Source organism: Crocodylus siamensis, chromosome 2 (assembly GCF_052110815.1).
Source record: "Crocodylus siamensis isolate JL-2025a chromosome 2, ASM5211081v1, whole genome shotgun sequence".
In the NCBI taxonomy this organism is placed as follows: domain Eukaryota; kingdom Metazoa; phylum Chordata; order Crocodylia; family Crocodylidae; genus Crocodylus; species Crocodylus siamensis.
Genome location: NC_143396.1, coordinates 230,389,605 through 230,402,541, shown reverse-complemented (window position 1 = coordinate 230,402,541; position 12,937 = coordinate 230,389,605). Strand labels below are relative to the sequence as shown.

Below are 12,937 nucleotides of genomic sequence, written 5' to 3'. Positions count from 1 at the left end.
AGAGTGAGAAGGGGCTGCGAGGAGCCCCAAGGACAAACGAAGGGCTGAGACATAATAACATGGCACAAGTTAGATCATACAGGCACCATCTGCGAGGCTTGGGCTGCGGTGCAGGGGAGGAAAAGGAGCCACAGGCAGCGCCCCCTGCCATCGGGGCGCACAAAAATGGGCAGCCTCCCGCTAATTCCAATCAACCATCAGTTATAGGTAAGATCAAGTCATGGCAGGTGAGAGTGGGCGGGCGATTGGCCCATTGCAGGAGGAGGAAGCCGCGCGTCCGGAGAAGCTCCGAAAGTGGCACTCCTGTTACACAGGGGCTCATGAATGCTGAGATGCTGGGGTGGATGGAGTGTCCCACAGGAGCACGGGGGGCTCCCTAGCATACTCAGCAGCAGACCTGGAACTGAACCAGAAGCCTTTCTGTCCACTTCCAGGTCCACTGGGGAATGCGCTGCTGCCCCCCTCCAGCTCAGTGACTGGTGCCTCCTGAGTCTGAGTCTGGGGGGGGGACCTGGGGTCCCCCCACAGCCGATCGCTGAGCCAGAGAGGTGCAGGGAGGGCCCAGCACACTCCCCGGCAGACCCGGAAGTGGACCAGAAATACTTCCAGTCCACTTCTAGGCCCACTGTCGAGCACACAGAAGGGTCGCCATCACTTCTGTGGGACACTCCATGCACCTCAGCATCACAGCGTTCACAAGCCGTACCTGCTACCTCAAGGTATATAGAAAAAAATTTTAAAGCTATGTCTATGTCTGAATCACTGATTCTCTAAATCCGCATCAAATCTTCAGATTCGGCTGAATCGAATCAGGGAGAGTGATCCAAACCAACTAATCGAATCACTGTCCCTGATTCGGGCTGAACCTGAATCAAATAGGGCCTATGTCACACACCTCTACTGCACAATAGCTTCAAACAGCTTTTAGGTGATGCTGACTGTGAGCAGTAGCTTGGTACTATTGCACAGTAGCATCACATCACACTTCTTGCCATGCAACCTTACAGCACAGTAGCAACGAACTACTGCACAGTCAGCATCTCATGTAGATGTAGCTACAGACAATGGTTAACAATCTCCATTCTTTACAGCCAACTGCCTCTTTAATAGCTTGAAATTTTTCTGGGATTATAAATCACCTTCCATAAAGCAGATCCGGGATTCTGGAATTTTCTTCATCAAATGACCCATGAAGAACTCGCTACCAAAATCTTCTGTATGAATAAAGGCTCCATATTTTGGGAATCCCACCTCATAGGGAGTGAATTCCACCCATTCTGCAAACAGAACCACAAAACAAAAGACTTATCATACTCCCCTGTGCCTACGTGAAAAGAATAACTTAAGAGATGTTGGAGTTAGAAATGCAATAAGGATTTTAACATCAGTTTCTTGGTGATTATCTATCTATTACAAACGATCACATTTTGCAGTGACACTCTTCCCTTCAGTGCATTGTATGAGAGACTGAGGAGTATGGAGACAAAGATTCTTCCATCACTGGAAAAAAAAAAGAAGACTTAAAGTCTTTGACAGTTGATGTTTGCCTAAACCTAGGAGAGTACATAGTTCTTCAAGTGAAATGGAACCCAAGATTTAATCTGGGATAGTCACAAAAAAGCATCAGCTCTGTGATGGATGGAATTCAAAAACACCAAATTAACTATGGATTATCATTCAAAAAGTGTGAATGCTTTGCCAAATCTTATTGGGACATCTTGGGTGTGCAAATTGTAGCTGGAAATATGAGAACAGGTTCATCTCGGTAATTTATGCCTCCAGTCACGCCAGACAATGCCATGAAAAGTGCTTTGCTCATAGTATTTTGATGCTTATTTTTGATCCTACCCAGACCTCAGAAGTATAGAGAGGCAGACAAAGAGCCGATAACATTGAGATAACCTTTTCAGTAATTCCTATCTAGTTCAGCTTCCACCTATCGCTAAAGAGAATACTTCTAATTTTATAAATTCTAATATGACTCTAAAAGGACTATTACCTTTAAAATCTAGGGTGCTAAAGTTGTCCTTGACATTGAGGGCCACGTAGACCGGTAGGGGGTTCTGACCCTGATTAATGGCCTGTCGCTGGTCTGAGAGTTTGTGAGGATTTTCCTGATTATGAAAAAAATAATGAATTAACAACATAGAATCAACACCGGCATTTACTACTGTATCTACTCTTGAACTATTAGGCCAACTTCTATGCAGTGACGGGGGCCATGCCAACACCCCTTCAGCCATGTGGCATATGCACAATGAAGAGAGTTCTGGAGTACTGCTGCTCCTTGGTTTTCTCTCCTCCCAGCAAACAGCAACATGCAACCATCCTCTGGACTCTGGAGCTGTGTGGAAGCAAGGGCTCAGCATCACTCCCTGCTGCTCTTCCCCTTTTTCCATGCTGCTGAATTGAGGGAAGGAGGGGAAGAATGAGGAGCAGCAGTACTTGAAAGCAGACACTTGAGACAGATATTGTGCCAACTGCCCGTGAACTAACAGAACTCACAGAACATGTGCAGCTCCCAGCAGGAGCTCTGCTGACATGCCAGTGAGCTCTGAGAGCTCTGTACATGTGGCACAGCTAAAGGGGAGTGCAACCATGCTACTGCATCCCCTCTAGATATACCCATCTGTCAACTTGTCTGTGACTTTCCAAAACTGGCAAAAATACTGCCTTTGATGACTGCTTTTTTTTTCTTTCAACAACAACAACATGGCATAGGCAATTAAGAGAAAAAGTTCATAGTCTGCATTGAATCCATCTTAAATACAATTTTTATTCAGGTATACAAAATAATGCTTGTGCCTACATTATGCTAAACCTGGAGCATCACACTCCCATTTGTTGTTAGAATGGTCATTTGGACAAAAGTAGTAAAATCAAAGTAGTAAAATTGGCGATTGGCCATGGGGAGACCCTGGGTGCTCCCCCAGACCCAGGAGGCACCAGTTGCTGAGCTAGGGGGTGGAGCTCCCCTGTGCGCTCTGCAGGGGACCCGGAAGTGGACTGGAAGTACTCCTGGTCCACTTCCACGTCTGCCGCCAAGCATGCAGGGGACCCCCCACCGTGCTTCTGGAGGATGCCCCATCCCCCCCATCATCTCGGCATTCACGAGCCACACCCATACCTTGAGGTACATAGAAAAAACATATAAACCTGTGCCTATGACTGAATCTTTCAATCTCTCCAAATCGATTTGGAGGCTTCTGATTCAATTTGGAGAGATTAATGGGTTTCCTGATTCAATTTGGATTCAGAGATTTGGCTGCCGAATTGGGCTGAATCTCCTCCAAATCAAATCAGTGACCGAAGCTTTGCGCATCCCTAATATTTACCCTTGAATGTAATTTAATCCATAGTTTTATTTATATACTGTCAGCCACTGCCTGCAAAGAGAACTGTGCATACAGTACCTCACTACGAAACATGGATTCAATGAGGAGTCCCCACAGATCTGTAAAAGTTGTTTTGTGACCCTCTTTTTGTCGCTGGCACAGCTCCTTTTCATAGTATTTCAGGCGATCCAAAGAGAAACAGCCCAGCTTACTTTGCATCACATGCTTCCGAGCATCATTGATTGGCCCCTCCAGATCCTTCTGTGACCAAAATGCATCTTCGTATAATCTTGTCATGGTCCTGAAGAAAGAAAATAAGAAAAGCACCAAAGTTCAACATTTGAACTTCATGAACATCAGTGATTTTTCTTTTGCCCGTGTTCAATGTAAAACATGCTCGTCACTGTCAGAGACTCTCTGTTATTCCATATCAGAACTCCACAACTTGGCTGCCTTTGGCTGATACACATAGGTGCTGACTTACGTTTTTGCTGGTATATGGGGGGGGTTTGTGGGAGGGAAGGAGGCTAGCCCTGTGCATGCACAGAAGAGGCAGCGTGTTACTTCAACCTGGCTTGCTCAACATTTGTAAAGATTGGGCACTTTAGCAGCCCTTTTTTCTGCTTTTATCTAATAGTTGATTGAATAAGCTTTAGCTAAAAGTATCAAAAAGCCCCACTGAGGAGCTGGGTAGATCAAACAAGCTTTAGTTAAAGTGCCCCCACTGCCATTTTGAAGTGCAGAATGATGCATACACAAGATGCTGTGTGCATTTTAATTAGAGTGGCTCTCAGAGCTTCTCTTATTAAAGCACTCCCATCCCTGGAGAACATGTAAAGATACCCATAGAGACTGGATCGTAGGGAAGCAAAATTTAAAAGTCAGAGTTCTAATCAGTATAAAGCTGTGTAAGAGGCCTAGGAAAGGTAAAATGACCACTCTGCAGCAGCAACATACATCAAAAGCAAATTAAAACTCCGATCATGTTCTCCTTACCACGTTGTACCAGATAAACCAGCAATATATGAAATACAGTCTAAGATATCCAACTTCTGAAGAGCCAAAAGGCTTCCAAACATAGCTGTCATGGATCGCACTCCACCTGCTGTTGTCATGATTGCCACCACTGGTACCTGTTTAACACACCAAGGCAGAAAATTGGTTAAAAGCAATTATATATAAACATTTAAAACAGAGGACAGAACTGATAACATGTTCATACACAGTAATACTGAATCTCTTCAGTGGACAAGCTTACACAAGTCGCTATGTTCCCACAGCAAGAAGCTACGGCAACATAGCTCATCTTTACGGTGACATAACATCAGTGGGCATGAACCGTAATGCCACTGCTACTGCGCAGTAGGGTTGGAAATGACCTGTGCACTGTGAGGACTGCACAGTAAACTTGGTTACTGCACAGTCACTTAGTACTTGCTAAGGCAAGTAACTAAATGACTATACAGTAACATCTGCAGAGTCGAGGGCACACCAGCGTGACCATTTAAGCTTAAATAGCTCTTTTCCTTCTTTGATATTCACTCTGATGTATTTATAGAAAACACAAGGCCAGATAGATTTGAATCTTTATAGACTAAACAATCAGAGACTTATAGCATTAGCTTTTGTAAGCAGAATTCTTACTACATCAGATGCTGTGAAATGACTGCAGGAAGCAGAGCTGCTAAATAGAAAGCAGTGATTAGAATATAAAGCATAGGAGAAAGGGGAGAAAAAAGAAGGGGCACTGCTGAGAGAGGCAAGTTGAGTAGGAGAGAGAAAAACAAAACAGTTAACCCATTGAGGGACACTGGTGAGTGTCAAGGGCTATAGGCTATACAGGAAGGACAGGATAGGAAGGAAAGGTGGAGGAGTAGCACTCTACATCAAGGAGGAATATACTTCCTCGTTAATTAGCATGGGGGTAGAGGGGGGGCACTCTGAGGTGCTCTGGGTTAGAGTAAAAGGCAGTCCAGGGGAGAGAGACTTAACGGTGGGAGTCTACTATAGACCTCCCAACCAGGGAGAAGAGCTCGACCTGGAATTCTTAGGTCAGCTTACAGAGGCAGTGAGGGCTAAGGATGTGGTCATCATGGGGGACCTGAACTTCCCAGACATCTGCTGGGAGGAGCAGTCAGCCAAGTCTGATCGCTCACGTCGGTTCTTAACCAGACTGCAGGACCTCCATCTAACCCAGGAGGTGCACAGTCCCACCAGGGGAGACGCCTTGTTGGACCTAGTGCTGGCCACGGGTGATGACCTGGTGAGGGGGCTGCGGGTGATGGGCCACCTGGGAGACAGTGATCATCGCTTGCTGGAATTCACCATCCAGCGTAAGGTGGCAAAGGGCTGCAGCAAGGCAACAGCCCTAGACTTTAGGAGGGCTGACTTCAACAAGCTAAGGAGGATAGTTGGGGAAGCGCTGAGGACCCAGAGGGGAAGGGAATCAGATGTCGAAGGTGAGTGGTTGCTCCTTAAGGAGACGATCCTCCATGCCCAAAGGGAGGTAATCCCAACAAGGGTCAAAGGGAGCAGGAGGGCACATAAACCCCCATGGCTCACTAAGAGCATCCGGGAATGTCTCCTTGCTAAAAGGGAGGCATATACCCAATGGAGAGATGGGGTCATCGCCAAGAAGGACTATGTTATAGTCGCCCGAGGATGTAGGGGGGCAGTCAGGAGGGCCAAGGCAGAGTTGGAGATAGGACTAGCTTCCCGGATTAAGGACAATAAGAAGTCCTTCTTCAAATACATAGGGGGTAAAAAGAGGGTCCCGGGTAATGTGGGGCCCCTGCAGGACACGATGGGCAACTTAGTCATCACGCCAGATGACAAAGCTAACATATTTAACGATTTCTTTGCCTCTGTCTTCCTAAGTAGGGACCAGTTCAGCCACCTCCCTGCTGGGCCCCCCTCGGGCCCCGAGAGAGACACGCCTGGGCCAAGGGTTAGCGAGGAGTTAGTTAGGGTACTTCTGGAGAAGCTGGACGTGTTCAAGTCCGCTGGTCCGGACGATCTTCACCCTAGGGTTCTACAGGAACTGGCTGAGGTCATTGCGGGACCCCTGGCACGGCTCTATGAGCACTCGTGGTGTTCTGGCGAGGTGCCGGAGGACTGGAAGAGGGCCAATGTGGTCCCTATCTTCAAAAAGGGAAAAAAAGAGGACCCGGGAAATTACAGGCCAGTTAGTCTGACCTCAATCCCGGGTAAGCTCTTTGAAAAAATTATCCTGGCACACATCCAGGAGGGCCTTGCGGGGGAATGCATGCTCAGGGGCAACCAACATGGGTTTATCAGTGGCAGGTCTTGTCAGACCAACCTGGTGGCCTTTTACGATCAGGTCACCAAATCATTAGACGTAGGGGTTGCTGTGGATGTAGTCTTTTTGGACTTCCGGAAGGCTTTCGACACTGTCTCTCACCCTGTCCTCATCAAAAAGCTGGGAGACTGTGGTGTCGATGCCCACACGGTCAAATGGGTCGCCAACTGGTTGGAGGGCCGCACCCAGAGGGTGGTAGTGGATGGGTTCTTCTCGACCTGGAAGGATGTGGGCAGTGGGGTTCCGCAGGGCTCTGTCCTCGGGCCCGCACTGTTCAACATCTTCATCAGTGACTTGGATGAGGGGGTAGAAAGCACCCTGTTCAAGTTTGCTGATGACACTAAGATGTGGGGGATGTGGGTGCACTAGAAGGGTGCAATAGGCTACAAGCTGACCTTGACAGGTTGCAACGGTGGGCGGATGAGAATAGGATGGGGTTTAACACTGATAAGTGCAAGGTGTTGCACATGGGGAGGAAGAACCGGCACCACACTTACAGGTTGGGGAACTCTCCTCTTGCCAGCACGGAGACGGAAAAGGATCTTGGAGTCGTCATTGACTCCACGATGAACATGGGCCGGCAGTGTGGGGAGGCAGTCAAGAAGGCCAATCGTACCCTATCATGCATCCACAGATGCATCTCGAGCAGGTCCAGGGAGGTGATCCTCCCCCTCTATGCGGCACTGGTCAGGCCGCAGCTGGAGTACTGCGTCCAGTTCTGGGCGCCACACTTCAAGAGGGACGTGGACAATATGGAAAGAGTTCAGAGGAGGGCCACTCATATGATCAGGGGTCAGCAGGGCAAGCCTTATGAGGATAGGCTACGGGACCTGAACCTGTTTAGCCTCCACAAGAGAAGGCTAAGGGGGGACCTTGTGGCCTGCTACAAACTGGTCAGGGGGGATCAGCAGGTATTGGGGGAGTCCCTGTTCCCCCGTGCGCTGCCAGGAGTGACCAGGAATAACGGTCACAAACTGGCGGAGGGTAAGTTTAGATTAGATATTAGGAGGCGCTACTTCACAGTCAGGGTGGCTAGGGCCTGGAACCGGCTTCCAGGGGAAGTGGTGCAGGCTCCTAGCCTGGGGATTTTTAAAAGGAAGTTAGATGAGCACCTTGCCGGGGTCATCTGACCCCGGTGCTCTTTCCTGCTAAGGCAGGGGGTCGGACTAGATGATCTACCTAGGTCCCTTCCGACTCTAGCTACTATGAAACTATGAAACTATGAAACATAGTCCAAGTAATGGGTAATAATCCATAGTCTTGGTTTAGACCATATTTAACACAATGCAGTCTGTTGATTATTTCTTGTTCCACAATTTCCAATCCAAGTTCATTTTTTAAAGTTTTGTCATCTAAGAACAGCCACTTTGAGGTCAGCAATGGAGTGTCCAGGGAGGTTAGTGTCCTGCCACCAGTTTTTCCTGTCTTTCTGGTATTGAAGCCAGATTGGTTTTCATTCATTCTTACAAATAGGGATCACCCTATCTGCCCATTGTAGAAATGGTCATTATTAATGACATCCAACCCCTCCTAGAAAATGATGACCATCTCAAGGGGGACAAACCTGTTCTGGCTTACATGCAGCCCCCCAATCTCAACAGAGTCTCTTTAGTAGCAAACTACCCAACTCCTATTCTCAATAAGGCCACAGACCTTGGTCTGGACCCAGGTGCCTGCTGTGCCCCCTCATCAACACAGACCACATCATCACTGGATCAAATACATGATTATAACATCCAAGGTTCATTTACCTGCACCTCTACCAATGTCACATACACCACCACCTGTTTATAGTGATGCCGTTGCCTGTACAACAGACAGATAAACCCGTGGCAGAACACTGTGACTTCCCTGCACATTCCATCACTGATCTTTAATTACAGCTCTTCCAGCTTGAGTTCATCATATTTGAATATAGATGACCAGAATGGTACACATTATTCTAAATGAGGTCTCAGCTGTGCTGTCTACAATACCATTAACATTTTCCTATCTTTACTGGAAATATTGCATCTGGTCCATTTTAGGCTCACATTGTCACAGCTGCACAAAATTGGTGTCTTTGCAGAGCATTCTTTGGGGGCTTTAATAATATATAGTTGGTTCCCTCATTGGTTAGGGATTTTCTTGATAAATTAATAATGCATCACTTGAAGGTGAAAAAAATACAGGAATTGCAAGTCTAAAACAGATCGTTGGTTCAGCTAACCCAGTAGCCTGCCTCTGACAAAAAGGGAAGAAAGTATAGCACCACTCACATATTAACATAGTTCATGTAGTTAATTGTTTCCCATAATTTCACATGATGGGAAAGAAATGTCTTATACCCTCTGCCAACATGAAAAATATGTCTGTATGGAGAAAAAGAGGTTTTTAGGAAATGGAGAAGGCAACTGGTCTCTCTAGCAACTTTTCACTTGTATCCTTTTGCTCTGTTTTCAAAAGAAATACTTTTCCATCTTTACTGTAGGGACAACTGTACCTCCTAGCTCTAATTTGTATTGCATCAGCAATTCTCACCATTAGCCTTCCTAAGCTTAGAGACTTCAGGAAGTACCAAGGCAAGTGGCTCCCTAGTGAATGAGATCATAACAAGTATATTTATGCCACAACTCCATTATGGATGTAAAAATGGCAGACTGATTTTTTGAAGACAGTTGCCAGTTAGCACCAAGTGCTGTAGCCTCTACCAGAGCTACAGTGGAGATAACAGAGAATCAAAGAGTCATCACCAATTTCCTGATGGCTTTCCTCCCACCCACCATACCAATCAAATCTTGGGGCAATAGAGAATCTCTCCCATACATTTTATCCAGAAAGTTCTAGAAAGGCATAAATTCTGTCACAAAAAACATACCACTACCCCCACACTTCATTTAATGCTCAATCTGCCAGTCACTTGGAGTATACGACACACTGAGGATACTGCCCTTCATACCTCATCATCCTGCAGATCTTCCTCAAGTTGCAGAACCTTTTTCAAAGCAGCAGCAACCACTTTCTTCCTTTTACAAATGAAATCCTGTTCCTCTGCACACAGGTCAAACCCCAAGCGCACATCCAGGTCTTTGTGACTAGTGCACAGGCCAGAACAAACAGCATATATTAATCACAATCAATTTCAGCTCTTCAGAGCAGATATTGAACAAACTCAAAAAAAAAAAAAAAAAAAGAATCAGGTTAACAGAAAAGCAATTCCCCCTCTCCTGTATAAGACAAAAGATATAGGTACAGAAGGTGTGAGAATATCTCAGAGTCCTATACTTCCACCCTCATGATTAGACATTACACTGGTAACATGGCCTAAAATATTTCACACAATTATCAAAATTACAGTAGGTCCAATTCTCAGCTCTTGTAATATGAAAGAGTTACATTGCCCCCATGCTGTGTAGGACAATGGACATAAAAGTTTCAGATTACAAATTACCCTTTCTACTGCAGGGGTCACATACAAAATGGTGAACTGATCGGGTATATGGGATGTTTTCTGAGGGGAGAGAATGTTAAACCTGCTGTCATGCAGGCAGGCTTTGTCCCCTTAATAGTCTTTCAGACAGTCAAAACCATAGTTTATAAGTGGCCTTGTGCTTGCAGCCTCGTTGTCTGGTTTTGCTCCATTGGGAGCCCCCTCAGCCAGTCTTTGGAACACAAAACAGTAATCCGTGGTCCAAACAAACAAATGAGTAAAGCAAATCTTTAGCCTTTCTCCAGGCAGCAGGAGAGGGCCCTTTAGTCCTGACCGTTCCTAGAAGTGAGCCCCTCTGGGTTCAGTCTGCTTCCTGCCTCCTTCTCCCAGCTCAAGCCCTTTGCTCTTTCTCTGCTCGGGCTCTTAACTGCCAGCTAAACACTCACAGCTGGGCTTCTACCAACTTCCTCATTTAAAAAGTTAGACCCTCCTGTTAAGAACAGTTTGTCCATACTTTGTATAAAGCTATTGTTTCAAGCTAGTCACCCATTGCTGTCTATAGCCATATCTATACCACCTGGTCTAAGTACAGACAGTCAAAACCCTGAGGCTGAGTCAGTTCAATCTTTGCAGGTTAACCTAAGCTGTGTAGATTGAACTGATAAGCAAGTGAATGGACATTCACTTTTGATTCCAGAAATGCAGCCACATGCCTGCAGTGACCCAGGCCAGAAGCTGGGGAGCACTAGAGCATGCCACCCTACTTGGCTGGACTAAACCACTTGAATCTGGAGGGGATCTGGAACAGAAGCTCAATAGACTGATTTAACCTATGTCATTTACATCTGATGCTACATCCATCCAAGTTTATCTTAAATTGGTTTTGGCCATTTTGAAAGCAGTTTATGTGCACTTAACTTCTATTGTTTTACAGATTTGAACCAGTTTCTGATCACTTACACCGGTTTATGTGTAATTTCTTTCCCTAGCCCTGCAGGGCAAACCTGGGAGCCCTACCCTACCCCCTCAGGCCTTCTCTATGTATAGTCAAACCTGTAAATTAGGTGGTGTAAACAGTATAGAGCAGGCCTGACTGCACTCTCAGGTTCTCCAAAAACATGAATGTGGTGCTAGAATGTGTATTTAGTGCTGCTCTAAACCATCTACAATGACTGCATTGCAGGCTTTGGCACTCCTAGTAAGTTGGCGGGCCAAGCTTCTCAGGATTGCCCTGGGGGCTGTATGGCCATGGCCCATATGATCTGAGTAAATAATTTAGTAAAATTTGTGCTAATCATTTGTTAGCCCTGTAGTGTATTTCAATTTTTGACCGAGCCAATTTAAAGCTTGCTTGGTTTTGAAGTGATGGCAAAAAGCTAAAACATTAGCATATTCTTCTAAAAAACAGATTAGGATTATATAGAACAGGGCCAACATAATACTTGGAAATAAGTAAAAGACTTACCACTCTTCTGCTTTCACATAAACCCCATATGTTTTGTTCTGAGAATCAAGAATTAAAATATCAGAAGTGTAATTACCGTTTGAAGTGGAGTTTTGCATAGAATGGCCCCAGCAACATAGTCTCACACCCACACAGTATCCCTGAAAGGTCTCCCTCTCCCTCTCCTTTATATACAATCCCTACAGGATCCCTCACATACACACACATGCATGTACACATGCACAGGTACACATAAACACATGTGCGCACACACATTCCTTGTGCCCATGCAGGGGTCTGGGTCCAGGTTCATGGGAGTGGGGATGGTTCATGAGTCAGGGGTTGCTGGTAGGTGGATTTCCCCTGCCTAACTGGGTTGGCACAGCTTCATGGCCCTGGGACTGTGAAGAAGGACTGGGCTTTCCTAGCTCCTCAGCTATCATGGGTTTGCTGTCTCAGGCTACAGCAGTAAAGTGCAACCCTAGTCACAGCCTGTCTCCCTGGAGGGAGTGGGGACTAAAGCAATCCACATTGGGACCCTGGAGGAAAGCATGGAGACTTCTACCAATAGTGTAAGTGTACAAGGGTTCATTCAACTAGTAGAAACTCTACTGGAGGCAACTTCTATAGCATCATATGAGGAAGAAGTTCCTACGAGACCCACCATTTCTGGTCCAGTAAAAACACGTGAGCACTTGTATACCTAGTTTTTTATCAGTGGCTTTGATTCCACTAGTAAAAAATGTAATGCACCTTAAGTGATAAATCTGGTTTCAATATTACTACATGATTTACAGAAGAATATTCTCAGTCACTTGCTCCATCCAGACTGGGGAAAGAGTGCCTAGATTGAAGTACTGCACAGAAAGACCTGGGGGCTACAGTAGACCATGAACTGGATATAAGCCAACAGTGTGTTCTTGTTGCAAAAAAAAAGCCAACACCATACTAGGTTGTATTAACAGGAGCATCTCATGCAAAACAAGTGAAGTGATTCCTCCACTCTACTCAGCACTAGTGAGGTCTCACCTGGAGTATTATGTCCAGTTTGGGACCCCACACTTCAAAAAGGATGTGGACAGTTTGGAAGGAATTCAACACAAAGCAATAAAAATGATTAGGGGCATGGGAGGCAAGATTTATGAGGAAAGGCTGAAAAAACCTAGGGTTATTTAGTCTGAAGAAGAAAGGACTGAGAAGATTTTTAACAGTCTTCAAATACCTGAAGGACAATTACAGAGAGGATGGAGACGGGCTTTTATCTGTGACTGTAGGGGACAGGACTAGGAGCAATGGCCTCAAACTGCAGCAGGGGAAATTTAGGTTGGAGATTAGGATGAAATTCCTGACTGTGAAGGTGGTCAAACATTAGAACAGGCTACCTAAAGAAATCGTGAAATCACCATCCTTGGAAGTTTAAGAGCAAGTTA

The 12,937-nt window shown here is 45.8% G+C and overlaps 1 protein-coding gene across 1 annotated transcript in view; it reads right to left on the bottom strand.

Annotated features, from left to right (window-relative positions):
* LOC149871843 (cytosolic phospholipase A2 epsilon-like) overlaps positions 1 to 12,937 on the bottom strand; it is a 52,204-nt gene that overhangs the window by 12,579 nt on the left and 26,688 nt on the right. The window contains exons 10-16 of the mRNA XM_090034642.1: positions 11,529 to 11,566; positions 9,593 to 9,728; positions 4,770 to 4,772; positions 4,332 to 4,468; positions 3,414 to 3,636; positions 2,000 to 2,114; positions 1,140 to 1,277 (exon numbers count right to left, since the gene is read on the bottom strand). Coding sequence (XP_089890768.1) covers positions 1,140 to 1,277; positions 2,000 to 2,114; positions 3,414 to 3,636; positions 4,332 to 4,468; positions 4,770 to 4,772; positions 9,593 to 9,728; positions 11,529 to 11,566 — 790 coding nt within the window. The remainder of the gene's footprint in view (positions 1 to 1,139; positions 1,278 to 1,999; positions 2,115 to 3,413; positions 3,637 to 4,331; positions 4,469 to 4,769; positions 4,773 to 9,592; positions 9,729 to 11,528; positions 11,567 to 12,937) is intronic.